Here is a 21,695-nt window from a genome sequence, read left to right on the forward strand (position 1 = left end):
CACTCTCTCTCACAGTCTTCTTCGATTCTCTTCTTCAACATTTGATGTTCTTCGTCTCGCAAAGTCTCACAATTTGTTCTTCTTCTTCAACATCAGGTATTCTTCTTTTGTCCTTTATTTTCTTTCGTTTTTTCTGCTATTTTTTGTTATTTATGTGATTTTCGTATTTTGACCCTTTTTTTCGTATTTTGTCATTTATTTTCTGTTATTTATGTGATTTTCATATTTTGTTTTTCGTTTTTTTCGTATTTTGTCATTTATTTTTCTATGTTATTTTCTGTTTAATGTTCTGTTTTTTTTTATTTTCTATTTTTTTTGTTTAATTTTCTATTTAATGTTCTGTTTTTTTGTTTAATTTTCTATTTTTTTTTGTTTAATTTTCTGTTTAATGTTCTGTTTTATTTTTCCTGTTTAATGTTCTGCATGTCATTCATTTTCTGTTTAATTTTTTTATGCTATTTTTCTGTTTAATGTTATGTTTCTATGTTATTTTCTATTTTTCCTACCAATTAGTATTAATGTTCTGTTTTTTTGTTTAATTTTTTGTTTTTTGTTCTTTAATTTTCGGTTTTTTTGTTTAATTTTTTGTTTAATGTTCTGTTATAAATTTTTTGTTTTATTTTCTTATGCTATTTTTTTTGTTTAATGTTCTGTCATTTATTTCTGTTTGATTTTTCTATGTTGTTTTTTTTGTTTAATGTTGTTTTCTATTTTTCCTACCAAATTACCAATTTCTGTTGTTTTTCATGCTCTTTATTTATTTGTTTACTTTGGTTTCTAGTTTAATAGGGCTGATGACGACTTCAACTCTTCAAGGAGCAAATTGAGCTCTCATCAGAGGCGGAGGAGGAGATTCAACAATGTTTGTTTGAGTTGTGGACTTGTGGTTGTATAGTTTCATAAATTTTTGCTAAATTGGTTTGTAATATTGCCAAGTATGAACTTGGTTAGTTAGAATTTGGTAGAAGTATGTGAAGTATAAACCTGGTTAGCTAATACTTTGATAAAATTTCAAGGCCCAAATGCCAAGTGCCTGTCATGAACTATACAATTGTTTTGAAAAAAAAATCAGGTTATATGGGTTGGGTCAACCTGAAAAAACCGGGTTAAACAGGTTCAGGTTGACCCATTTACAACCCGTTTTAAAAAAAATCAGGTTAAACAGATCAGGTCAGGTTGACCCGATAATTTTCAGATCAGGTTAGGGTTGATGATATTGACCCGAAAATTAAAACAGATCAGGTTCAGGTTAGGGATTTTCAACCCGATTTTACTTGACCCGAACACGAACCCGACCCAACCCGACCTGATTGACAGGCCTATGTTATGAAAGCCAAATACTTCCCTACTTGTGATTTCCTGAGTGCTTCCCTTGGGCATTCAAATAGTTATTCTTGGCGAAGTATCTGGAGCTCAAAAGCGTTGATAAAGGAAGGTTTCGTTTGGAGGGTAGGGGATGGCTCTCGGATTGATTTGTGGAAGGACCCTTGGGTTGTTGATGAGAGTGGCCGCTTTCTAACTAGTGATCAACATGCTTCGCTCTCTAAAGTGTGTGATTTGATTGATCATGATCTTATGGAATGGAAGGTAGATGTTATTGAGGCTACATTTAATGAAAGGGATGTTAGATGCATTCTTGGCAGTTGGCACCCCACTTAGTCATTATGATCTGCAAGATGAGATCACTTGGGCTCTCACAAAGGATGGTCATTATTCAGTGAAGACTGCTTACATGTTTGGGAAAGGAGGTAATCTTGATCTTTTTCATCAAGCATGGATTGATATTTGGAGTATGAAGGTTAGCCCTAAGGTACGTCATTTTCTTTGGCGCCTTTGCACTCTTACTCTTCCGGTTCGTACTCTTTTGAAAAAAACGTCACATGATTGAGAGCGACCTTTGTCCTTGGGGATGTGGGGAGCCCGAAACACCCATCCATGCTATTTTCTCTTGCTCTCGGTGGCATGCTTTGTGGAGAGAGAGTGGCTGTGAGGTGTTGTGGGGTGCGGACAGTAGCACTAATTTTTGTGATCTTATTGTGGGTTGGAGGGAGATTGATGATAGCTTAAAAATCAAGGGTGCTTTTCTTGCCTGGTGCATTTGGGGGGAAAGGAATAATTTGGTTTTTAATCAAAAAACTACTCCTCACAAGATCCTCATGGACCGTGCTGAGAGAATTGCGAAAGATTATGGGATGTATTCGGACAACATCTACCCACGCCATTTGGCTGCTGCTGTGGCGAGCCCTCATCAATGGATGGCCCCACTTTGTGGCTCTTTTAAACTGAATGTTGATGCCTCTTTGATGGTTGATGGTTGGGTGGGTCTGGGAGTTGTTGCGAGGGACTCAAATGGTGATGTTCGGTTTGCTGCCACTTGTCGAGTAAGAGCGTTTTGGACCCCCGAGCTTGCTGAGGCAAAAGCTATCATTCTGGGGATTCGGCTAGGGAAGCAATTTGGGCTCCAAGATGTGGTCATAGAGTCGGACTGCCAAGTAGTGATCCGCCGCCTTGGAAAAAATGCCTCCTCCCTCTCCGAGCTTGATGTTTTTCTCCATGATATTTTCTCTTCTTGTGTTTATTTTAAATCCATTAGTTGGTCACATGTGAAACGTGACGGGAACTTTATAGCTCACCATCTTGCAAAAATAATTCCTTTCGGGAATGAACAAATATGGGAAAACCACGTTCCTTCTGAAGTGGCGCCCTATGTATTGATGGACAAATTGTCTTTGGAGTAATAGAGCTTCCTTTGTTTCCCCTCAAAAAAAATATAAGAGTGTGATTAATTTGATCATGGTTATTTCACATACACATATGTAATATATTGTTCGCATTTACACTTGCTAATATTCGATCAGTTTCATGCTCTAAGCTTTGCTTGTTCATATGATGCGAATTTGAATAATATTTGAATTTCCTATTATAATCTAATTGAATCTTAGTGCCATGTTGCACATATAATTTAATAGCTTAGCTTGAAATAGTCATCAAATTTGGTCCCCTCCATTTTAATATTATGTGGTACTCAAGTATAAACTAACTCAAGTATTCAACCATTAGGTCATTCCATGAGAAAGAAGGCATTTCTTAGAATATACTCAACATATGCATAACGCATAAACTAATCTTAAATTCTAACACAATACTCTGCTAATTTAATATTATCTAGGATTAAGGACTGGAGTAGTTGCATCCGTACTTTTAGTTTGTACTTGGGTACTTGTCTAGTGGTACAAATTTCATTTTCTAAATATATTGAATTTTTCCACCTATAGGAGAAAACTCGCATATATATTGAATATTACTAGTTTGAGTGCACTCATAGGATCGTAGGACTTGCAAATAGCAATCATACGACATTACAAGTTTACAACCATTCTTCTTTAGTGGCCTTCTAGGATTTTAATCATTAATCAATATATCTATACTAATATATTAAAAGGCGTTTTTGAATAAGAAATTGTATCACATGACGTTCTGTCTTAATGTTTATTTCATGTACTCTATATACAATTTTAAAAATTGGAAAATACATATATAAGATTTGTTTCAATAATGTGTATTTTTGAATTATTATTTTTTCGTAATTTTTATTAATAAGAAATTAATTATTAATGTTTAAATTTGTATATTGAAAAATGTGTAAAATGCAAGTGAGTAGTTTTTCATGAAACACGGGGAGTGTAAGGTTAATTTTAAACTAGTTTTTAGTCCGGATGATGTCCAGGGTTATTAACATTTTCATGTTAAAAATATCATTTAATGTTGCATAGCTTATTGATTAGCTGTGTATGAAAACTGACAATAAAATGATTTATTGTAGATCAACTATAAGTAAAAATAAATAAATGAAGTCTTCAAACTCCTATAAAAGTAGAAACACTATAAAGTAGAGAGAGAAGAAATATTTATCGCAAAATATAATCTAGAAATTGATGATAAGATAAAAAAACGGGGCATATCATTGTCCTAAAAGGGTATAACAGTCACTACAAATTGATAAATGAATAAATTTAAAATTCCCACCATCTCAAAATAATTTAGACACTTTTTTTCCTTTTTTTTTCCAAATTAATAATCTAAACACGTCTTATATGGTAACGTTCAGCTATTATTATACGAGTATTAATTTCCTAATATCGATTTTTTAATAATTTAAAATATCATTTGATAACCACACAACAACCTATCGGGCTATCGTCTTAAACAACATGTTTTAATAAATATTTAAATTTTTATAGGACATATGGAATAAGATTATAAGAGGGAGGGATACCCCTTGTCCCTTGACCTAGATTGAAGTAACGTGCTTCTAAACTAATTTGAAGAACTTGGAGTTGAACGGATGGGGTTGTTGCTAATTGCCATGTGCATCTCCATAATGTGAGATTTCGTGATTGGTGATTGGTGATTGGATTGGAGATGCTGAGCTAATTATGCTAATTATTGATTTTTTTTATCAAAGAAAGAAAATTTAGACCAATCTTTTGTCGCGGATCGGAGTCAACTTAAAATATCCTTTTGTATCAATAGGAAAAAATCAACATCATGAGAAGGAAAGAAAAAAAGGGAGAGTTGTAATCATGACCCTTAGAAGCAATGAAATCATATGTTTTATTACATTTCCTTCCAATATGCTAGTTATTGATTGATCTTTTGGGTTATGCATGGGTTGCAGAATAATTTAGATTTCATTAAATTAGTGAGTTAGGTAAAGGAAGTGACCGAGATGAAGTTATTAAGTGAAGTATATATGATAAGTACATAAAATTTGGTATACGCCTATGGTTTTTTTTTTCTAAGTTGGTAAGATGAAAGATACTACTGAATCGGTACCCCGTACAGGTACGACCAATCAAGTTTGCAGGTCAGACTCTTTGGAGGGAGGGAGATGGTAAGGGAAACTTCACCCCCAAAAAGCCCCTAATGAGATTTGATCCCATGACCTTAAAGTCATGAGGCCAAATCGTTAAAGCCTTGCTTGGTGCCTATGGCTTGTTATATGTAAAGTAGGATAATCCATCTATTGTGTACTATCTCTAATGAATAAAAAGCTTTTTAAAGATATTTAAATAGTAGAAGTATTAATTTCTAACAAACCTTAGCTTTTTTTTACCAACTTTACTAGGCTTAAATTGAATTAGTTATTAATGAGCTGAATTATCTTAATTCATTAAACAATGTTAAGTTTATTCCTACAGTTTAGTGACATTTTTTGGAGTGCATTTACTACACACTCGTCTATACCATGTCCATGTGCTTGTTACACCTAATGCTACTTTTTTGCTTATTTGCTCGATTGGAGCTTTCATCAATCTTCATTTGTTGTTTATTTGTAGTTTTTCAAATGAGTAATTAATGAGCAAAAAAATAGTAATGAGTGTATCATGCTCACGGTACACCATGATGTATGATAAAAGTTGTTAGTATTGTGTGTATCGATTCATAACTCAATAGAATATTTTTGGTTGAAGAATCTATTATCGACAAATTGTAAGAAGTATAATAAGTTATTGTAAGATGTTTTCAGCGAATAACCCATAAGATGGAAAGGTTTTCCTAATTCGACAATATACTATTTAAGTCTGCTCATAATTTTTGTATTTTACTATACATAATTTTGATGTGGACTCCTCTCTTTGTGCTTAATTAGCATCAATTCTCTTCCATTGAAAACACAAATGGGGGACCGACATTACCTAAATTCTCCACTTATGCATAATTTAGGCAAGATCCTCGACCTAATTTCTATACTGATTAATGTGATAAGAATAGGCAAAGATGAAGTATGTTATAAGGATCCAGCACACTATGGTGACATACTGACATCAATGCATTTTGGAAGAGTGGAAAAAGACTTTGACAAGATTTTTTTTTCTTTTTAGAAAAAAACAAAAAAAAAAATCTCTCAAGATAGAATCCTTAGTCTATCTAACATAACGCGAAAACATATCTATAGTAGACTAAAGATCAATGTTTTCACCAATTCTTATAAAAAACGGTCTCACATTAGTGTTAACATGAGACCAACTGATGTCCTGCTGATATCACGCGTGTGAATCATACCAACATTGGTATTAGTTAAGCACTTGAACCTATTAGTTATGTTAACCTTAAATTACTTTTGGATAAATTAGTTAAGCGCTGAAATATACTTAGCTTCCTCCGTTTCAAAATAGTTGCATCGTATTCCCTTTTCGGCAATGTCATAATAGTTGCACCATTTCCTTTTTTGGTAAGCTTTCATGGTTCGAATTACCTTTTTGCCCTTACTATTAACTTCTAATATTAATGATTCACCTACTAACCATTCCCTCCAATTTATTAATCTCACCAATCATTATTAAATCTACCCACCTTATATCCCCATTACACGTACCTTTTAAAAAGAAAATCAAATGAACTATTTTCCTTCCCTCGAATTTACTGAAATAAGAAAATCTAGAAACATCTAGTCTTGGTTCTTCAACTTCAAGAATCCTAAAACTTTGATCCTCTCTATTTCGATCTTCTCTCCTTCGATCTATGGAGAATTTGCTTATTCAATCCGCTATGCGTCATTGTTCTGAGCTTTGATCTACTCATTTCACTCTTCAAGAACCCTATAAACCGTCGATAATTTGCAGATTTTTTCGAGATCTTTCTCTTTCTCTCTATCAAATTTTCATCTATATATGGATCCGTACTACTATCGTTATTCTTCTGAAAGTGATGATGAATACGTAAACTTCGCCCAACTTTTCCGAACACTTCTCTCCCCTCTCAAACCTAATTCGCCCAACACCAACACTCCTCTCCAGCAACAACCCACTCCTTCCTCCCTCACCTCGTCGTCTTCGAGAACATTCAATTGAAACGTCCATCTTCCTTCCTCCCTAAATCAAGATTTTGGTTTTTGCTCGATTTTGGCTTTTAGCTCGCAATTATGAACTCTCTTCGTCGGATACGTCAAACGAGTACAATTGTCAATCTTCACTGGCGTTGCATTCATCAAGGAAGGTGAAACCAAAAGCCCACATCTTCCTCGCATTCGTCGAGGATGGTGTCACGTTCATCTTCCTCGATGGCCCACAACTTCCTTGCTTGATTTTGGCGAGAACATTCATCGAGGAAGGCGAAAACCAAAAGCCTACACCAGATTTTCTTCATCAGTGAAAATGAGTTTGTTTTTGTTCAAAAATGTGTTCATTTTGTAATTAGGGTTCATTTTGTAATCGGGGTTTGTTTGTTTTTATTATGATTATTTGCTGCAATTTTCGCTTTCCTTTTTATTTTGTATTTCGTGATTTTGTTTGATGTAATTTTTAGTTTCGGTTTTCATAATTTTTAATTTCGTTTGGTTGTAATATTTAATTTGTTGGTTGTAATTTTGATTTTTTGCTGCAATTTCGTTGGTTGTAATTAGGGTTCGTTGGTTATAATCTCCTTTCTATTTCATCGTTTGCTCTGTTTAATTTCATCTCGTTGTTGGCTTTGGCGTCGTTTGCTCTATTAATTCCTATGCTGTGTTAAGAATAAGTTAAGACAGCTAAGAATAGTCTCGTCATTTGCTCTGTTAAAAATTGGAAGTCCACACCAAAAGAGATGGAAGTTGAAAGCCACATATCGAAAATAAAGAAAATTGGAAATTTGGAACTGCATACAAAGTACGGTCAATTGTGCTTTGTATGCAGTGCTTTTTTTTTAATAACCCAATCTACTTATCTGATGCGGTTATGGAAACAAACTGGATCAGTTAAGTCCTTTAACTGACCCGGTTCTGTGCCATGACCGAATCAATATAATCAATTCCTAACTGGTCTGGTTTAGAACCGGATTGGCTTTATACATAATTGTTGTGAGCCCATCCGATCCGGAACAAAACCGTATATGTAAGTGCGATTTTGACCGGATTTGATGGGCCTTTTTCCACTAGTGTACGGTGGGAACCGCGAGTTGCTGATGCTCGAGCTGTGTTGAAGGGTGTGCGATTAGCAAAGAGGGTGGGTGTTAGGAAGCTGATTGTGGAGAGTGATTGCCTCCGAGTGGTTCATGCCCTTAAGCTTAAGTGATCTGGTTCTAGTGAATTTTTTTTGCTCGTTGATGATATTTTAGCATTAGTTAGTCATTTTAACGTTGTAGTTTGATCTTTTGTCAAACGTTCGTTAAATATGGTGGCTCATATGCTTGCTCATCTCCAACCTGTGTAGTTTGGCTATAGGTAGTGTTGGGTTGATGATATCCCGAATATTGTTACTCGCTATGCGGGGTTTGATTTATTAAAGTAATTACCTCTATTGAGGTTCCCTTCCATAAAAAATTATTCCTTAACTATTAATGTCGAAAAAGCAAAAAAAGAAAACTTTATTAAACAGAAAAACTATATAAAAAAAGGTTGAATTAGTAATGCAGTTAATACTCTTTCACTATTTATTGTCACTCTATCTCCTAAAATTAGTTTTTTTTCCCATAAAAATTTACTCCAATACATAAACACTCTTTACCTTTCTTTTAGATTCTATTAACCTTAATGTCCGTACAAAAATAGAATCAGTCACTATAATATGTGACGAAGGGGTAAAAGTTAAAGGGGAACCACTAGACTCACGAGTAGTTTAGCTTTTCTGATCAACTACACTCTAGAAGGTGCTACTAATTAATGTTAGTAGTGATTAGTGATTACAAAATGGACTAGATACAACCTTCCCCACCAAAAACTTGTACTCTTTGATGTACCACCAAATATTGACTAGCATCCACCACTCACCCACTTGCCTTTATTTTATAATCTATACCCTCTAAAAGCTAAAGTATACTATATCTGTTTATATTTGATTATTTCTAGTATGGGATTTTAGATTGTTGTCATTTTCTCTCTTATATGACTTATCTTACCTCCCCAGAATAACAACTGCAAATATTAAACTCAATTTTTTTCTATTTGAGTGAGGCTTGTACCTAAGAAAGGTCGTTTATAAGTACGGCACTATCTTTTGAGAAGGAGAAAAGAATAATTATCAAACACCTAAATTTCTTTTTCTTTTTGCCACAGTTTCAACTCATGTGATAAGAACATCAACCGCCCAAAATAATCTTAGTTTTGTCAATATATGATTTACGTTAATTATGAAATTTTTTTTCTGGTGCAAACATTAATAATGAAGTCGATGGTTAGTTGATACCATTATTAATAAATTATGATAATGGTAAGAAATGTATACTTAATCATGTAAGACAAATCTAGCTGATGATGGTAATTTAGGAAAATGATTGTCGAATACCAAGTTTTTTTTAAAAGTTTATTGGCAATTTAATACCATTACTAAAATGACATTACGTGGTAAGTACTTAGTCGATTTTTACTTACCAAGATGAATTAAGGGAATTTTTTTCCTATATATTATCAAAAGGAGTTTTAATTCCTTCTATATGTCGAAGTTAAAAAATAATTCCATGCATATCGTCCATGTAGGACAACACTGAAAAAGGTAGGAAGAAAGCGTAAGAATCGTTATTAGACTAGTCTCTTTGTTGGTACGGAGTTTCCTTGTGCTTCAGATAGGGACAAAGCTCGAAATTCCCCAACGAATGAAGTAAAGACAATGAACAATTTTTTTTTTAATTTTTGGCAAAACAAACCGCTATTTAGAGACTAGATAATGGTTATAATAAAACAAAGCGCCCCTTAGAGAAGCGGACAACAAGAGGAACCGCTGCTAAAATAGCGGTTTAACTAGTATTTTACCCCAAATGATGTCTTGGTTAGTTACAATTATCAAATATATTATTCATAAATTTTATAATTGATTCTATCAGCTTTTTGTAATATTTCGTCTAGTACGAAATTGAAAAATGGATGTTATGTCATGATAAGATGTTCGGAAAAAACTTCCAAGGAATTGGGGATAAAATTAATAATTTCAATGGAATTTGGGTAAGCTAAACTCCCACATTTCATTTCAAGGTTCATGTGTTCGAATCCTAGTAACTACATATTTTTAATATTTTTTATTGAGTTTATAAACATGCGTATTAGAAGCTTGAGAAGTTAAGAGTGTCACATGACACCGTTCTTTTAATAGGAACGCCTTTTAATATATTTGTATAGATAATTTATTTCTAATTATAAATGGAAATTTAGCAACGAAAAATAATTTGTTTCTAACTAGAAGTGGAAATAATAGGATTCATGGTTAAAATAATTATATATGTTGCTATATGCAGCATACCAATTTTAGTAGTTACTCCCTCCGTTTCCTAAAGATATTCCCTCTTTCCGTTTAAGTGCGTTTCCAAAAGATCTTCCCTCTGTTACTTTATTCCTTATTTGGAACTTTTTTCTCCTTTTTACCCTCTCATGTCCCTATCATATGGTCCACCATTACATTATTAATTCAATTTTACTCATTTCTCTCTCATACTTTAACCCCTTTTTATTTGTTTATTTATCTTCACCCCTTTCTCTCTCCTACTTTACCCACCCCACACAAATGGATCATCCTTGGTATCTGTAGGAACAGTAACAAGGAAGATCTTTAGGAAACGTAGGGAGTATATAACCACGACCTTGAGTAGCGGTTTATGTGAGACACCACACGCAACCCTTCTGTTTTGCCTTTACTGGCTGAAGTACCATAATACATAGTGAAACCGCTACTAAGAGTAGCGGTCATGTTTAATGAACCGCTTCTCAATGTAGCATTTTTCTTTTCCCTTAACCAGTACTGGAATTTGTAGCTCATTGTGGTTAACTGCTACCTTGAATATCGATTTTGCTTAAGTACAAGAAATACTAAATTTTTGACATGCTTTCCTACATGAACAATATGCAGGAAATAAATTTTAACATCGGTGTATAGAGGAGTGCACTCATGGTACACCCGGGTGTACCATGAGCATGGTACACCCAGGTATTTTTGTAATAAATTACAACTTCAGGGGCATATTTGTGATTCTGCATACTCTCTCTCCTCTTCATTTTCCGCATGTTCTTCTCTTCTGCGTGATTTCACAGCCATTTTTTCCGGCAATGTTGTCGGGCTTGTCGCTGCTCATTTCCGACGGCGGTGACCGTTCAAGTCTTCGTCATTTTTATCGTAGTCGTTGTTTCAGGGCTCATTTCTCTCAATTCTTTCTCTCTCTTCTTTCTTGCTCTTCTTTCTCGTCGGAAACATAGAAATCAAAACTTCCACGATCTGAAATTCGCGAAATGATGATGATGGGGCGAATGAAATTCCACGATTTGAAAGTCGACATATCTAAAATTTGCGAAACAAAAAGAAACGAGTTGAAATTCGTCGATTTGTTCAATTTCTCATTGTTGCTCATTTGATTTGTTTTTGTTGTTTTGCTCATTGTTGTTCATTTGTTCAATTGATCTGTTGTTGTTGTTCTGTTGTTGTTGTTTCAATAATTCTCTCTCTCCTCCTTCCTTCCAAAAACAACAATGGAGATCTAAAATTCGCGAAAAAAAAAAGAAATTTCCAGATCTGAAAATTGAGGAAGAAGATGATGAGCAAATGACAAAGTTTACTTATTTGGGTAAAAGTGTGCTCATTTTCTTAAATGAGTAGAAATGCTTGCTCATTTTGCTCATTTTGCTCATTTTACTCATTTGCTCATTTACTCATTTGTTCATTTTGCTCATTTGCTGAAAATAGCCTTGGATGTACCATGAGCATGGTACACCCAGGTTTACTATAAAGATTCTCGTGTATAGAGGGAATTAAAACCCCTTTAACAATATCTAAAAATAAAATTTTAAATTAAGAAGCAAGATTGTTGAATTTTGTCCTAATTTCGACTTGATTTTGGCTTATTTACTAAATATCTTTTTTTTTTCGCATCCAACCCTTCCCCTTTTAGTACTCTCTTTCACATTCCACGGACATGTAGACAAAGCTCTCGTAAGGCCTTTACTAGCAAAAAGAAAATTCACAGGAAAATAATTACATTATGGGGTGTTTGGTAAATGGCTTTTTGCTTGGTTTTTAGTTTTTTAGTTTGGTCAAACAACCAAAAATTATGTTTGGTTTGTGGCCTTTTTTGTTGGCTTTTAAGCCGACTTTTCAGCCAAAAGCCAAAAGCTACTCCAAGTAGCTTTTCTTCTTTGGCTGTTGGCTTTTTAATAATAAAATTACATATATACCCTTACGGCATAAGTTGGATGAAAAAAATCCATGCCCATAATGGCCATTTTATAGTTTAACAGCCAACAACCAAATACAATTTTACCAAACATGTTTATAAAATAAAAATGGTCAAACAGCCAACACAAACAACCAATACAAACAACCAGTCAAACCAGCCACACAAAACAGCCACACAAAGCAGCCAACAGCCAACCGCCAACCGCCAACCGCCAATTACCAAACAAGATAAGGCCTATATGTGAAAATCATGACTTTTCTTAAATAAAAAGACCTAACTAGGTCCCATTCTTTTGGATTAAGAGAATCTGAACCGATTTGAGAGAGAGTAAAATACAAAGAGTAAATAAACAAAACGAATCTGAACTGAATTTTTAATTAAATCTAAAAAAACAAAGCTTTAATATCATTTTATTTGAAATAAATGTCATTTATTTTAGAGATGTACCAAAGGCAACTACCACATTTTTTGAATTTAATGGCTGCATCACTATTCAATATTCTTGTTGTCAACTTTCAAATGTAAATTAGTTATTAGGCCAGGGCTATGCCCGGGGTAAAAAAAAAATATCTATTGATGTAATAATTTTATAATTTATGATAATATAACACTAAATACAACTTAGTCTAGTGCTTAAGACTTTAATATATGTACTTGAGGTCTCGGGATCAAATTCCTATACTATGCAATTTCTAATTTTTTTATTGTACATGAATTACATGAACTAAAATTCCCTAGGGAGAGCGCCACGTGGCACAATTTCTTGTTTATGCACTCCTTTTAATAGAAAATCCTATTACTTAGATTTTTTTTTGTTTTCACTAAAAAAAACAACTCGTATCCTTCTCAGTGGATCATTGCTTTCGGGAGGCCAACCGTGCAGCGGATTTCATGGCTCATAGAGGGCATTCGGTGAATTCGCTTTTGTATTGTTTCCCTCCTTTTGATGTTGATTTCTCTCTTCTCATCCGTAAAGATGTTTTAAGTTGGCCTTCGGACTAGGAGCCTTTCCTAAGTTTTTCTTTCCTTTTCAAAAAAAAAAAAAAAACTAAAAATTAACAACTTTTTTTTTTTACTCCTGCAATAATATCACTGTAATGTTGGTCCCATTTATACACCTAATGCTAATAGCATTAAAAAAAAAAGAAATGGGCCTTATCAAAGAAACTTATGTTGGCAGGTTATAATGCACTATAAGCTATCAAAATATTACTCCACCATCAATATTTATTATTACTATATGCGTAAAATTCAGAGTTAAGGGGTAATAAAGTAATTTCAAGTAGTGATATTACGTACGATAAGGTGCACTTCAAATTGTCCTTTCCTTCCCCAAATAAACTCTCCCCCCAATAACAACCGGTCCAGTAGTTTAATAACATCTGGGGAAACTTTTTTCCTTTTTTTTTCTTTTACTTTTGTGTCTTAATTACTAAATTACCCTTGCTATTATTCTTTATTTACTTACTGTCCTTCCGTTGTCCTTATTCGTACGGGACTTTCTTTCTTTGTCCCCTTCATATTGGAAAATACAAAATTGCCCCCTGCTATGTTTTGATTCCTTACTCCTAAGCTAAGTCGTAAAGCCAACAACTGTGTGACGTTGCAACTCGATGTGTATGGTATCTCGTTTTTTATTTACAAAAATTATTAAATGAGGTGGTCTAATTTTAATATAAAAGTAGACCTAGTAACTAAATAGATTAAACTAGTGACCGAAATAAATTAACCTAGTCACTATTGGGCTTTAATATTGGGCTTTAATATTGGGCTTCACATTGCCTAATTTTAATTTAAAAGTAGGCGGTCTCTTACAAGACAAACTCTTTTTATTTGGAAAATTTGTCAAAATAAAAAAAACTACTTTAAGAAAATAACTTTTTTGTGAAAATTTTTGTGAAAAAGAGTTTTGAAAGATTAACTTTTAAAGCAAAATTATTTTAAGAAATTATCTTTTTTATTAGAACCCGACTACTGACCATTTTTTTTGAAAAAAAAGTAAAAAAAAGTACAGAAGGAAAATAGGTTCCGAGTATATTTGTAACTAGTATTTTCTCCGTCTCTTATTAATTTTTGCTTTTTTTAGTTGTCTCTTACTTCCTTCTTCACATAATTCAATATTACTTTTTATTCTTTTTTTTTTCATAGGAGTTAAGGAGAATGAAGGGGTTATTATTCATTCGAAGAATGGAAAGAGTTAGGGAAATAAGATTCTACAGGAAATGAATGAAAAGACCAAAAAGTTGGAAGAAAAAAGGATTTTATAGCATGAAATTAGCTAAGCATTATTTTATTCGAACAAATATAGAACCAGAATGGATGATTTTGTGTCTACTACCAGTTTTTCCTCCCCAATTAAGACCGATCACTCAGATAGACGGACGTAAGTTAATGAAATATGATTCTCAAATTTTTTTATGACGTACTTGTCTTAGAAATACTTTCCCATTTTCTTTTTAATCTACACACCTTACTTTATGGTTTGTTTCTTTGTTCCGAAAATGACCAAAAAACTTGCTTGGCTCGGCCCGAAATTGTGGGCTATGTTGCGAGAATTTCCGCTCACGGCTTAGCCCAAAATGGGCCACTTTTTTTAGGCCAAGTACGATTAGGTCCAACCCATAATCACCTCTAGCTTAAATACTTAATAAATAGCTTTGGGGTTTGTTCTCTTCGACACAAAACAATTGAGTTGAAGTGATTGCAACTAAGTTGAGTACAGTTGAATTGAACTGAATTGATTGCAACTGAGCCAAACTGAATTAAATTATAACCACATAGCGAAAAAACAACTTTTTACAATTACGAGGTGTTTATTCGAATATGAAATCGAATCTTGAAAATAAAAATGATAATTGAATCTAAGCTGAATCAAACTAAACAGAAAATAAGTTGGAGAAAACAAACATCGATCTACATAAAATAATGATCTACTTAGTTTAAATGAAATAAATACAAAGGGCAATATTGTCCAAAAAGCAAGACGACAACTTAATGACCTAACTTTAGAAAAAAGCCAAAAGGGACAGCCTTGTAATTACAAACCATTTTAAAATTTTCAATACTACTGTAGTTATAACCTTTCTTTCCACTCACTCTCTCTCTATCAAGTATCAACTACCCATATGCATATCTGATAATCTCTTAATTAATCTCTCTCTACAATATGAATATATGAATATCCACCTTAATCTGTTAACCGTTAACTCTCATTTCATTTCTCTCTTACTCTAACCACTCTCATTTTCTCTCTCTTAATTTCTTCTCTCTCTCTTCATCCGCCATTAAAGAGCTAAGCTTCAAAATGAAGAAGCAAAAATCAACAATGGTGGAAACAAATCTCTTCGATCTACTAAGCGAAGAAATCATCTTCATCATCCTTGATTACCTCAACCATAACAATCCACAAGATAAGAAATCATTCTCTTCAGTATGTAAATCGTTTTACTCTATCGAATCTAAACATCGAAGAACCCTAAAACCTCTTCGTTCTGAACATTTACCTTCAATTCTTACTCGTTTTCCTCATATTTCGATTTTAGATTTAACTCTTTGCCCTAGAATCACCGATTTTTCTCTCTCTATTATTGCTTCAACGTGTGCTAAATCTCTCCGATTCATCGATTTGTCGAGGTCCAAGTTTTTCTCCGGGAATGGATTGGCGATTTTGGTCGCGAATTGTAGGAATTTGACGGCGTTGGATTTGACAAATGCGACGGAATTGCGTGACGCAGCTGCGGCGGCGATTGGCGAAGCGAAAAATCTGGAGAAGTTGTGGTTAGGGAGGTGTAAATTGATTACTGATATTGGAATTGGATGTATTGCTGTTGGTTGCCCTAAATTGAAGATGATTAGCTTAAAATGGTGTTTAGGAATTGGGGATTTAGGCGTTGAGTTGGTTGCTGTTAAGTGTAGAGAGCTTCGGAGCTTGGATCTTTCCTATTTAACGGTATAACTTTTTTCCTAATTACTTGAATTTTTTGAATTTTTTTTGAATTTTTAGTTGAAAGAATTTACTTGATCAAATCTTTCATATAGAGTAATACTACTGTCTATTTGTTTTGAGCTAATGTTATTTTGTTTTGATTTATGGAAAATGCAAATATAATTAGTTTTTTTTTGAGCTCATTAATGGTGTATGTTTTGTTGTGGGATTTTGTTGGTGTGTAGAAATGTTAGAAAGATGATTGTTTATTTGATATTGTATTGGAATCTGATTTAAACTTTTTGTGTGAAGGGTGTAATGACTTTTGTGGCATATGCTTTTTCTGGAGTATTCCGGTGATATTGACACATTTGGTTTGTAATTTCCGCACTGGAATCTGTTTAGGTTGGTATTTTCCATTGGTGATGAATGATGAGATAGATGATCCCCCTTTTTTTTTTTTGCTGAGAATATCGAAAGTTTTTTGATAGGTAAAGGTGATCATTGATATTGAGCAGTACATTTACAATTCTATTGCATGAGGAAGTAGATTTTTATGATGCTTTCAGGGAAATAGTTTGGGAATTTTCAATATAATGTTGTCGATTATTTCGAGCGAAATTGTCAAGATATGATAGGCTGCTTGATGAATAGCATTTCAAAGCTGATTGTACTGATTCTTCTTGATGCAGATCACGAGTAAATGTTTACCAGCTATATTGAAGTTACAGTACCTTGAGGAATTGATTCTCGAAGGATGCTATGGGATTGACGACGATAGCCTCACCCTTCTGAAGCAAGGGTCCAAGTCACTGAAGGTATTGCTACTTGCATGGCTTCTTTTTATGATTTGGGATTTTCTAAAGTTGCCATACTTTTGAAAAAGTTTTCCATTTCTTTGTACGCATTTCTGATAGCTTGGACCGATTGAGAGTGACTCGTAATTAGTCTTAAACACTTGGTTTCGATTGGATTGATATCCTCTATTCTTGGCTACACCCCTTCAGAAAAGAGGTTGGGTTTTATGTAGCCATGTACGGGAACATAAGCTCTCATACTCGTCGTTGCGAAAGAAGAAAGCTTACCCAAGTTTCCTTCTGTAAAGAAATTATAGTGTTTTCTATATTAGGTGCCTTATGAAAGAAATACGTTTTCCTTATTGATCTGCATGTTTTCTCTGTTGTAGACTTTTGACATGTCAACTTGCCACAACATTTTTCCTTTGAAAGAGGTCAAGCTTTATGTAGCCATGTAGGGGAACATAATTTCTCATTCTTATTCTTGAAAAAAAAGTTGACATTCGAGTTCCTTTTCATAGTTTGCTCTTTGTTGGGTGCCATATGGAAGGAGAATCTTTGTCCTTATTGATTGGCATTGTTTTCCCTTTTGTAGACTCTTGACATGTCAAGTTGCCAGAATGTGAGCGATACAGGCTTGTCTTCATTAACAAGCGGGACTGGCTGTCTTCAGCAACTGACATTAGCATATGGTTCTCCTGTAAGATTTTGGATTCCTCTTTGTTTATTTATTTATTTATTTAATAATATATGTTGGTCATCTGTCCTGTCCCTTACCATGTTTGTATTTTCAGGTCACTCTTGACCTTGCTCGTAGTTTGCAGAGGCTGTCTAAACTGCAATCCATCAAACTAGATGGTTGTGTAGTTACATGTTCTGGTCTTCAGGCCATTGGTAATTACTGTGCTTCATTACGGGAACTGAGCCTGAGTAAATGCTCTGGCGTGACTGATGAAGGCTGTCTTCCTTGGTTAAGAAACAAAAGGAGCTCCGAAAGCTAGATATTACATGTTGTCGGAAGTTAACTTGTGTATCCATTGCCCAGATTGCGTATTCTTGCGCGTTTCTCACATCTCTGAGGATGGAGTCTTGTACTCTGGTTCCTAGAGAAGCCTTCGTTCTTATAGGTCGGAGATGCCATCTTCTGGAGGAGCTTGACCTTACTGATAATGAGATAGATGATGAAGGTTTGTTGATTGCATTTTGTGGTTGAATTTTATGAATGCTATAATTCAGTGAGCTTACAGCTTCTTTTTCTATGCAGGTCTAAAGTCCATCTCCAAGTGCTCAAAACTATCGATTCTTAAACTTGGAATCTGCTTGAATATAACTGATGAGGGGCTGAGTTATATAGGCAATCGCTGCTCTAAGCTTGTGGAACTTGACTTGTACAGGTTTGTGGATTATGCATTTTCATTTAACTGTTGTTCATCAAAGTTTAGGTGCTGTACAGTTCTTAGACCAGTTGTGTGCTACACGTAGTAAAGAAATTAAGATGGTTTACATGAATCAAAAGTATAGAGCTAGTATAACAGAAAACACACAAATACCATGAGAAGGAGAATTCAGGTCATAGCATGCGCTATTGACACTTGCCTTAGCTTTGGTCTTCTCATAGGACTGCTCATTCTTGTCTCGTCCTCTCCTAGACAGCCATGATAAATTGTATTATAGGAAAAAAAAGTACATGAGCAGTGAATTCTTTCACTAGGACAAACCACTGATATCTTTTCTAAATATAAAAGGCTAATAGATGAAATTTAAGTAGAATGAAAATTGATTGCTGAGAATTTCTTATTAGATAACTCATCCATGCCTATGAAGTATATGAAAGAGAAGGCCCCTGTGGATGAATTTTGTGTATTTTATCACTTATAGAACTTGCTGGGTTATAAGGCGTGTGATTATTGTATGTTCACTTCTCATTCTAATAAGCCAACTTGAGTACTAATTAGTGGTCATGTTTGTCTTATGCTATACTTCATATTCATTGTGCCTATTCTTGTCTAATTACAAGTACAATTTCCTGGACCAGATCTATGGATATTACAGATTCAGGCATCACAGCCATTGCCCGTGGTTGTCTTGTTCTAGAAATGATCAACATATCATACTGCAAAGGCATCACAGATGCTTCGTTGATATCGATGTCAAAATGTGCAAACTTAAACACATTAGAATGCCGAGGATGTCCTCTTATAAGTTCTCTAGGCATAGCAGCTATTGCAGTTGGATGTAAGCACCTCACTAAGTTGGATATAAAGAAGTGCTACAACATTAATGATTTTGGAGTTCTACCTCTTGCTCATTTCTCTCAGAATCTTAAAGAGGTATCTTTATCTGTCCAACTTGTTGTAAATCTTTGGACTTGAATTATTTATTCCACTCAATCGGTATATAAACTATTGATCTAACGAGTGAACCTGATGGATCCTCTACAGATTAATCTGTCATGCACATCAATCACAGACGTTGGCCTGTTGTCCCTTGCCAGCATAAGCTGTTTACAGAGCATGATCATATTGCACTTGAAAGGATTGAGCCCAAGAGGTCTAGCAGCAGCCTTATTAGCCTGTGGAGGGTTGACAAAAGTTAAGCTTCACTCGTCATTCAAATCTTTGCTTCCACAACCACTTTTTGAACATCTAGAAGCACGTGGCTGTGTGTTCCAATGGAGAGAGAAAATGTTTCAGGTAAAGTTAATTATTCATCAGCTTCGTGATCTGATATTAAATCTGAAAATTTTGAGATTGTTTACTTCAATTTCAGCTTTTATAATGGTGAACCTTCTAGTCGTTGGTATAATAATTTGGCAGTTATTTGATGATAAAATTTTCTTAAATTTTTAGTCAAGGAGTTTTAAGATGAAGTTTCTTCATTTGAATCAGTTTTCAAGTGAACTGGAAACAAAGATTTGAGAACTTGAGATTCAGTCCTATTGAATTGATTTGCGAACAAAGTAAACTTAATAACGAACGAGTGATAGATTAACATATTTTGGTTGTTCTTTTCCAAAGTTTCTGTATATTTAAAGTTAGTTTTTTTCTCGAAAAGTATGAAAATTTATAATCTGGTTTGACAAATATATTAAACTTGATCAATGAAGATGCTGATTTTCTGTTGTTAATGGTGACAGGATGAGTTAGAAGACTCCAAGTCTTGGAAACTGCAACTTGCAGAAATGAACAATGACTCCTAAAACTAATCTTGCTTGAAAGATGATGACCATGATCTTGGATTACATACTTGTCCGAGGATAAAGCTGAGGGGATTTTAGGGGTGTCACCGGATGGCCCAAAGTTCAGACTTCAAAGTTTAGTTCAAATTTGTCGGACTGGATTAGACTCAAAAAGGGTTGGATTGTATTTAGACTAAATAAATTTCGGGTCCCTAATATCGTGTATTGGTTTGGGCTCACCTTTGGAAGTTCAAAGTCCAACCTTGATCCAAAGTTGTAAAAAGAATACTTCTATGATATTATGAAAATCTGCTCCATATCCTAAAGTTGCGCTGAAATAGCAGGTGAAATTGATGTTCTTAGCTTCTTTTATTTTGAACTATAATCAATCTGATCGGACCTACAATTATATTTTTGGTATACACAGGGTTGATAACTAACACGATATCTTTTAATGATCAAACGATATCTGATGTTCCCATAACATATGCGTGTGCTTACAATGTCTTGGACTACATTGACAACCGTTTCTCGGCCCTCCGACATTGATGATCTCACATGGAAGCGCTTGGATACATCCGTTAAACAATGGATTTACGGTTTTATCTCCAAAGACCTCCTTCACACGATTATGAAACTCGGCGCCACCGCCATGGCCTTGTGGAAGAGTTTAGAAGATATTTTTCAAGACAATAAACATACTAAGGCTGTATATCTAGAGGAACAATGCAATACAACCCGTCTTGAAAACTTCACAAGCATGACAGAATATTGCAAAACAATTAAAACTCATTGTTGATCAATTGTCCAACATCGGAAGCCCCGTCACTGACAACAAAATGGTCCTCCAACTCATCACTGGTTTACCTAAAGGTGAGTATGACACCATTGCTACTATCATTCAGCAAGCCGATCCTTTGCCCAGTTTTCAGAAAGCTCGTTCTCAATTATTATTGGAAGAAATGCATCGCTCCAAGCAAGAAGAACACTCTCAAGTGGCATTGGTTAGCAACACCACCACCGTTAACACCGCTTCATCTGCTCCCCCACTGTCTTCGGACCAAACTCACCGTGGAGGTGGCCGCAGGCATGGCAGGGGTCATTGGCGAGGAGGCAAGGGCAGAGGCGTAGAGGTCGCGGAAGTAATTCCCATGGCAACGTTCAAAACACATGATTATTCAAATAATAATGCCAATTATGTTATGGCCCAACAGCAAACCCAACAACGCTCTTATTGCCAAAGTGGACGGGTCTGGCTTGCACCCCACTACATGGGCATCTCCTCCTTGTCCTTACCCAACTGTTGCTGGCCCACGTTAACCCAACAACATTCTGGGCCCATCTCCCAGCACACACCCAATATACCATCATCCTCAACAGGCTTACTTTTCGGCCCAACAGCCTTCTTATGGTCCACTTATGTCTCCTACTGAACTGGGCCAGGTTTACAACACCATGAGGTTGCAACCTCCAGATGACAATTTGACATGCTACCAGAGCCAGCATGACATAAAGGTCACGGGTTCAAAATCTCATCCACCCCTCCTTTATAAGTGGAATACCTAGGCCCAGGTATGAGGGAGGCATGTGCTGCATTCACACTTCAAGTCAAAGGGCTCTTGCGTGAGTGGCGTGATAGAGTATACAACTATTTATGCAGCCTCAA

General features: G+C 34.8%; 2 protein-coding genes across 2 annotated transcripts; both read left to right on the forward strand.

Annotated features, from left to right (window-relative positions):
* Nucleotides 1–1,880: 1,880 nt before the first annotated feature.
* Nucleotides 1,881–2,738, forward strand: LOC125491744 (uncharacterized). The gene has a single exon (XM_048633837.1). It carries the CDS (start codon nucleotides 1,881–1,883, stop codon nucleotides 2,736–2,738), a length of 858 nt encoding a protein of 285 aa, XP_048489794.1.
* A 12,506-nt stretch (nucleotides 2,739–15,244) lies between these two features.
* On the forward strand, nucleotides 15,245–20,355 carry LOC104898419 (F-box/LRR-repeat protein 3). Its single transcript, XM_019250724.3, is given in 9 exon segments — nucleotides 15,245–16,078; nucleotides 16,747–16,872; nucleotides 17,447–17,551; nucleotides 17,646–17,808; nucleotides 17,811–18,038; nucleotides 18,116–18,245; nucleotides 18,887–19,181; nucleotides 19,293–19,544; nucleotides 19,988–20,355. Coding segments are annotated over 9 exon segments (2,007 nt in total). The 5' UTR covers nucleotides 15,245–15,433; the 3' UTR covers nucleotides 20,051–20,355.
* Nucleotides 20,356–21,695: the final 1,340 nt, after the last annotated feature.

The sequence above is a fragment of the Beta vulgaris genome, chromosome 7 (genome assembly GCF_026745355.1).
Source record: "Beta vulgaris subsp. vulgaris cultivar EL10 chromosome 7, EL10.2, whole genome shotgun sequence".
NCBI classification, from domain to species: domain Eukaryota; kingdom Viridiplantae; phylum Streptophyta; class Magnoliopsida; order Caryophyllales; family Amaranthaceae; genus Beta; species Beta vulgaris.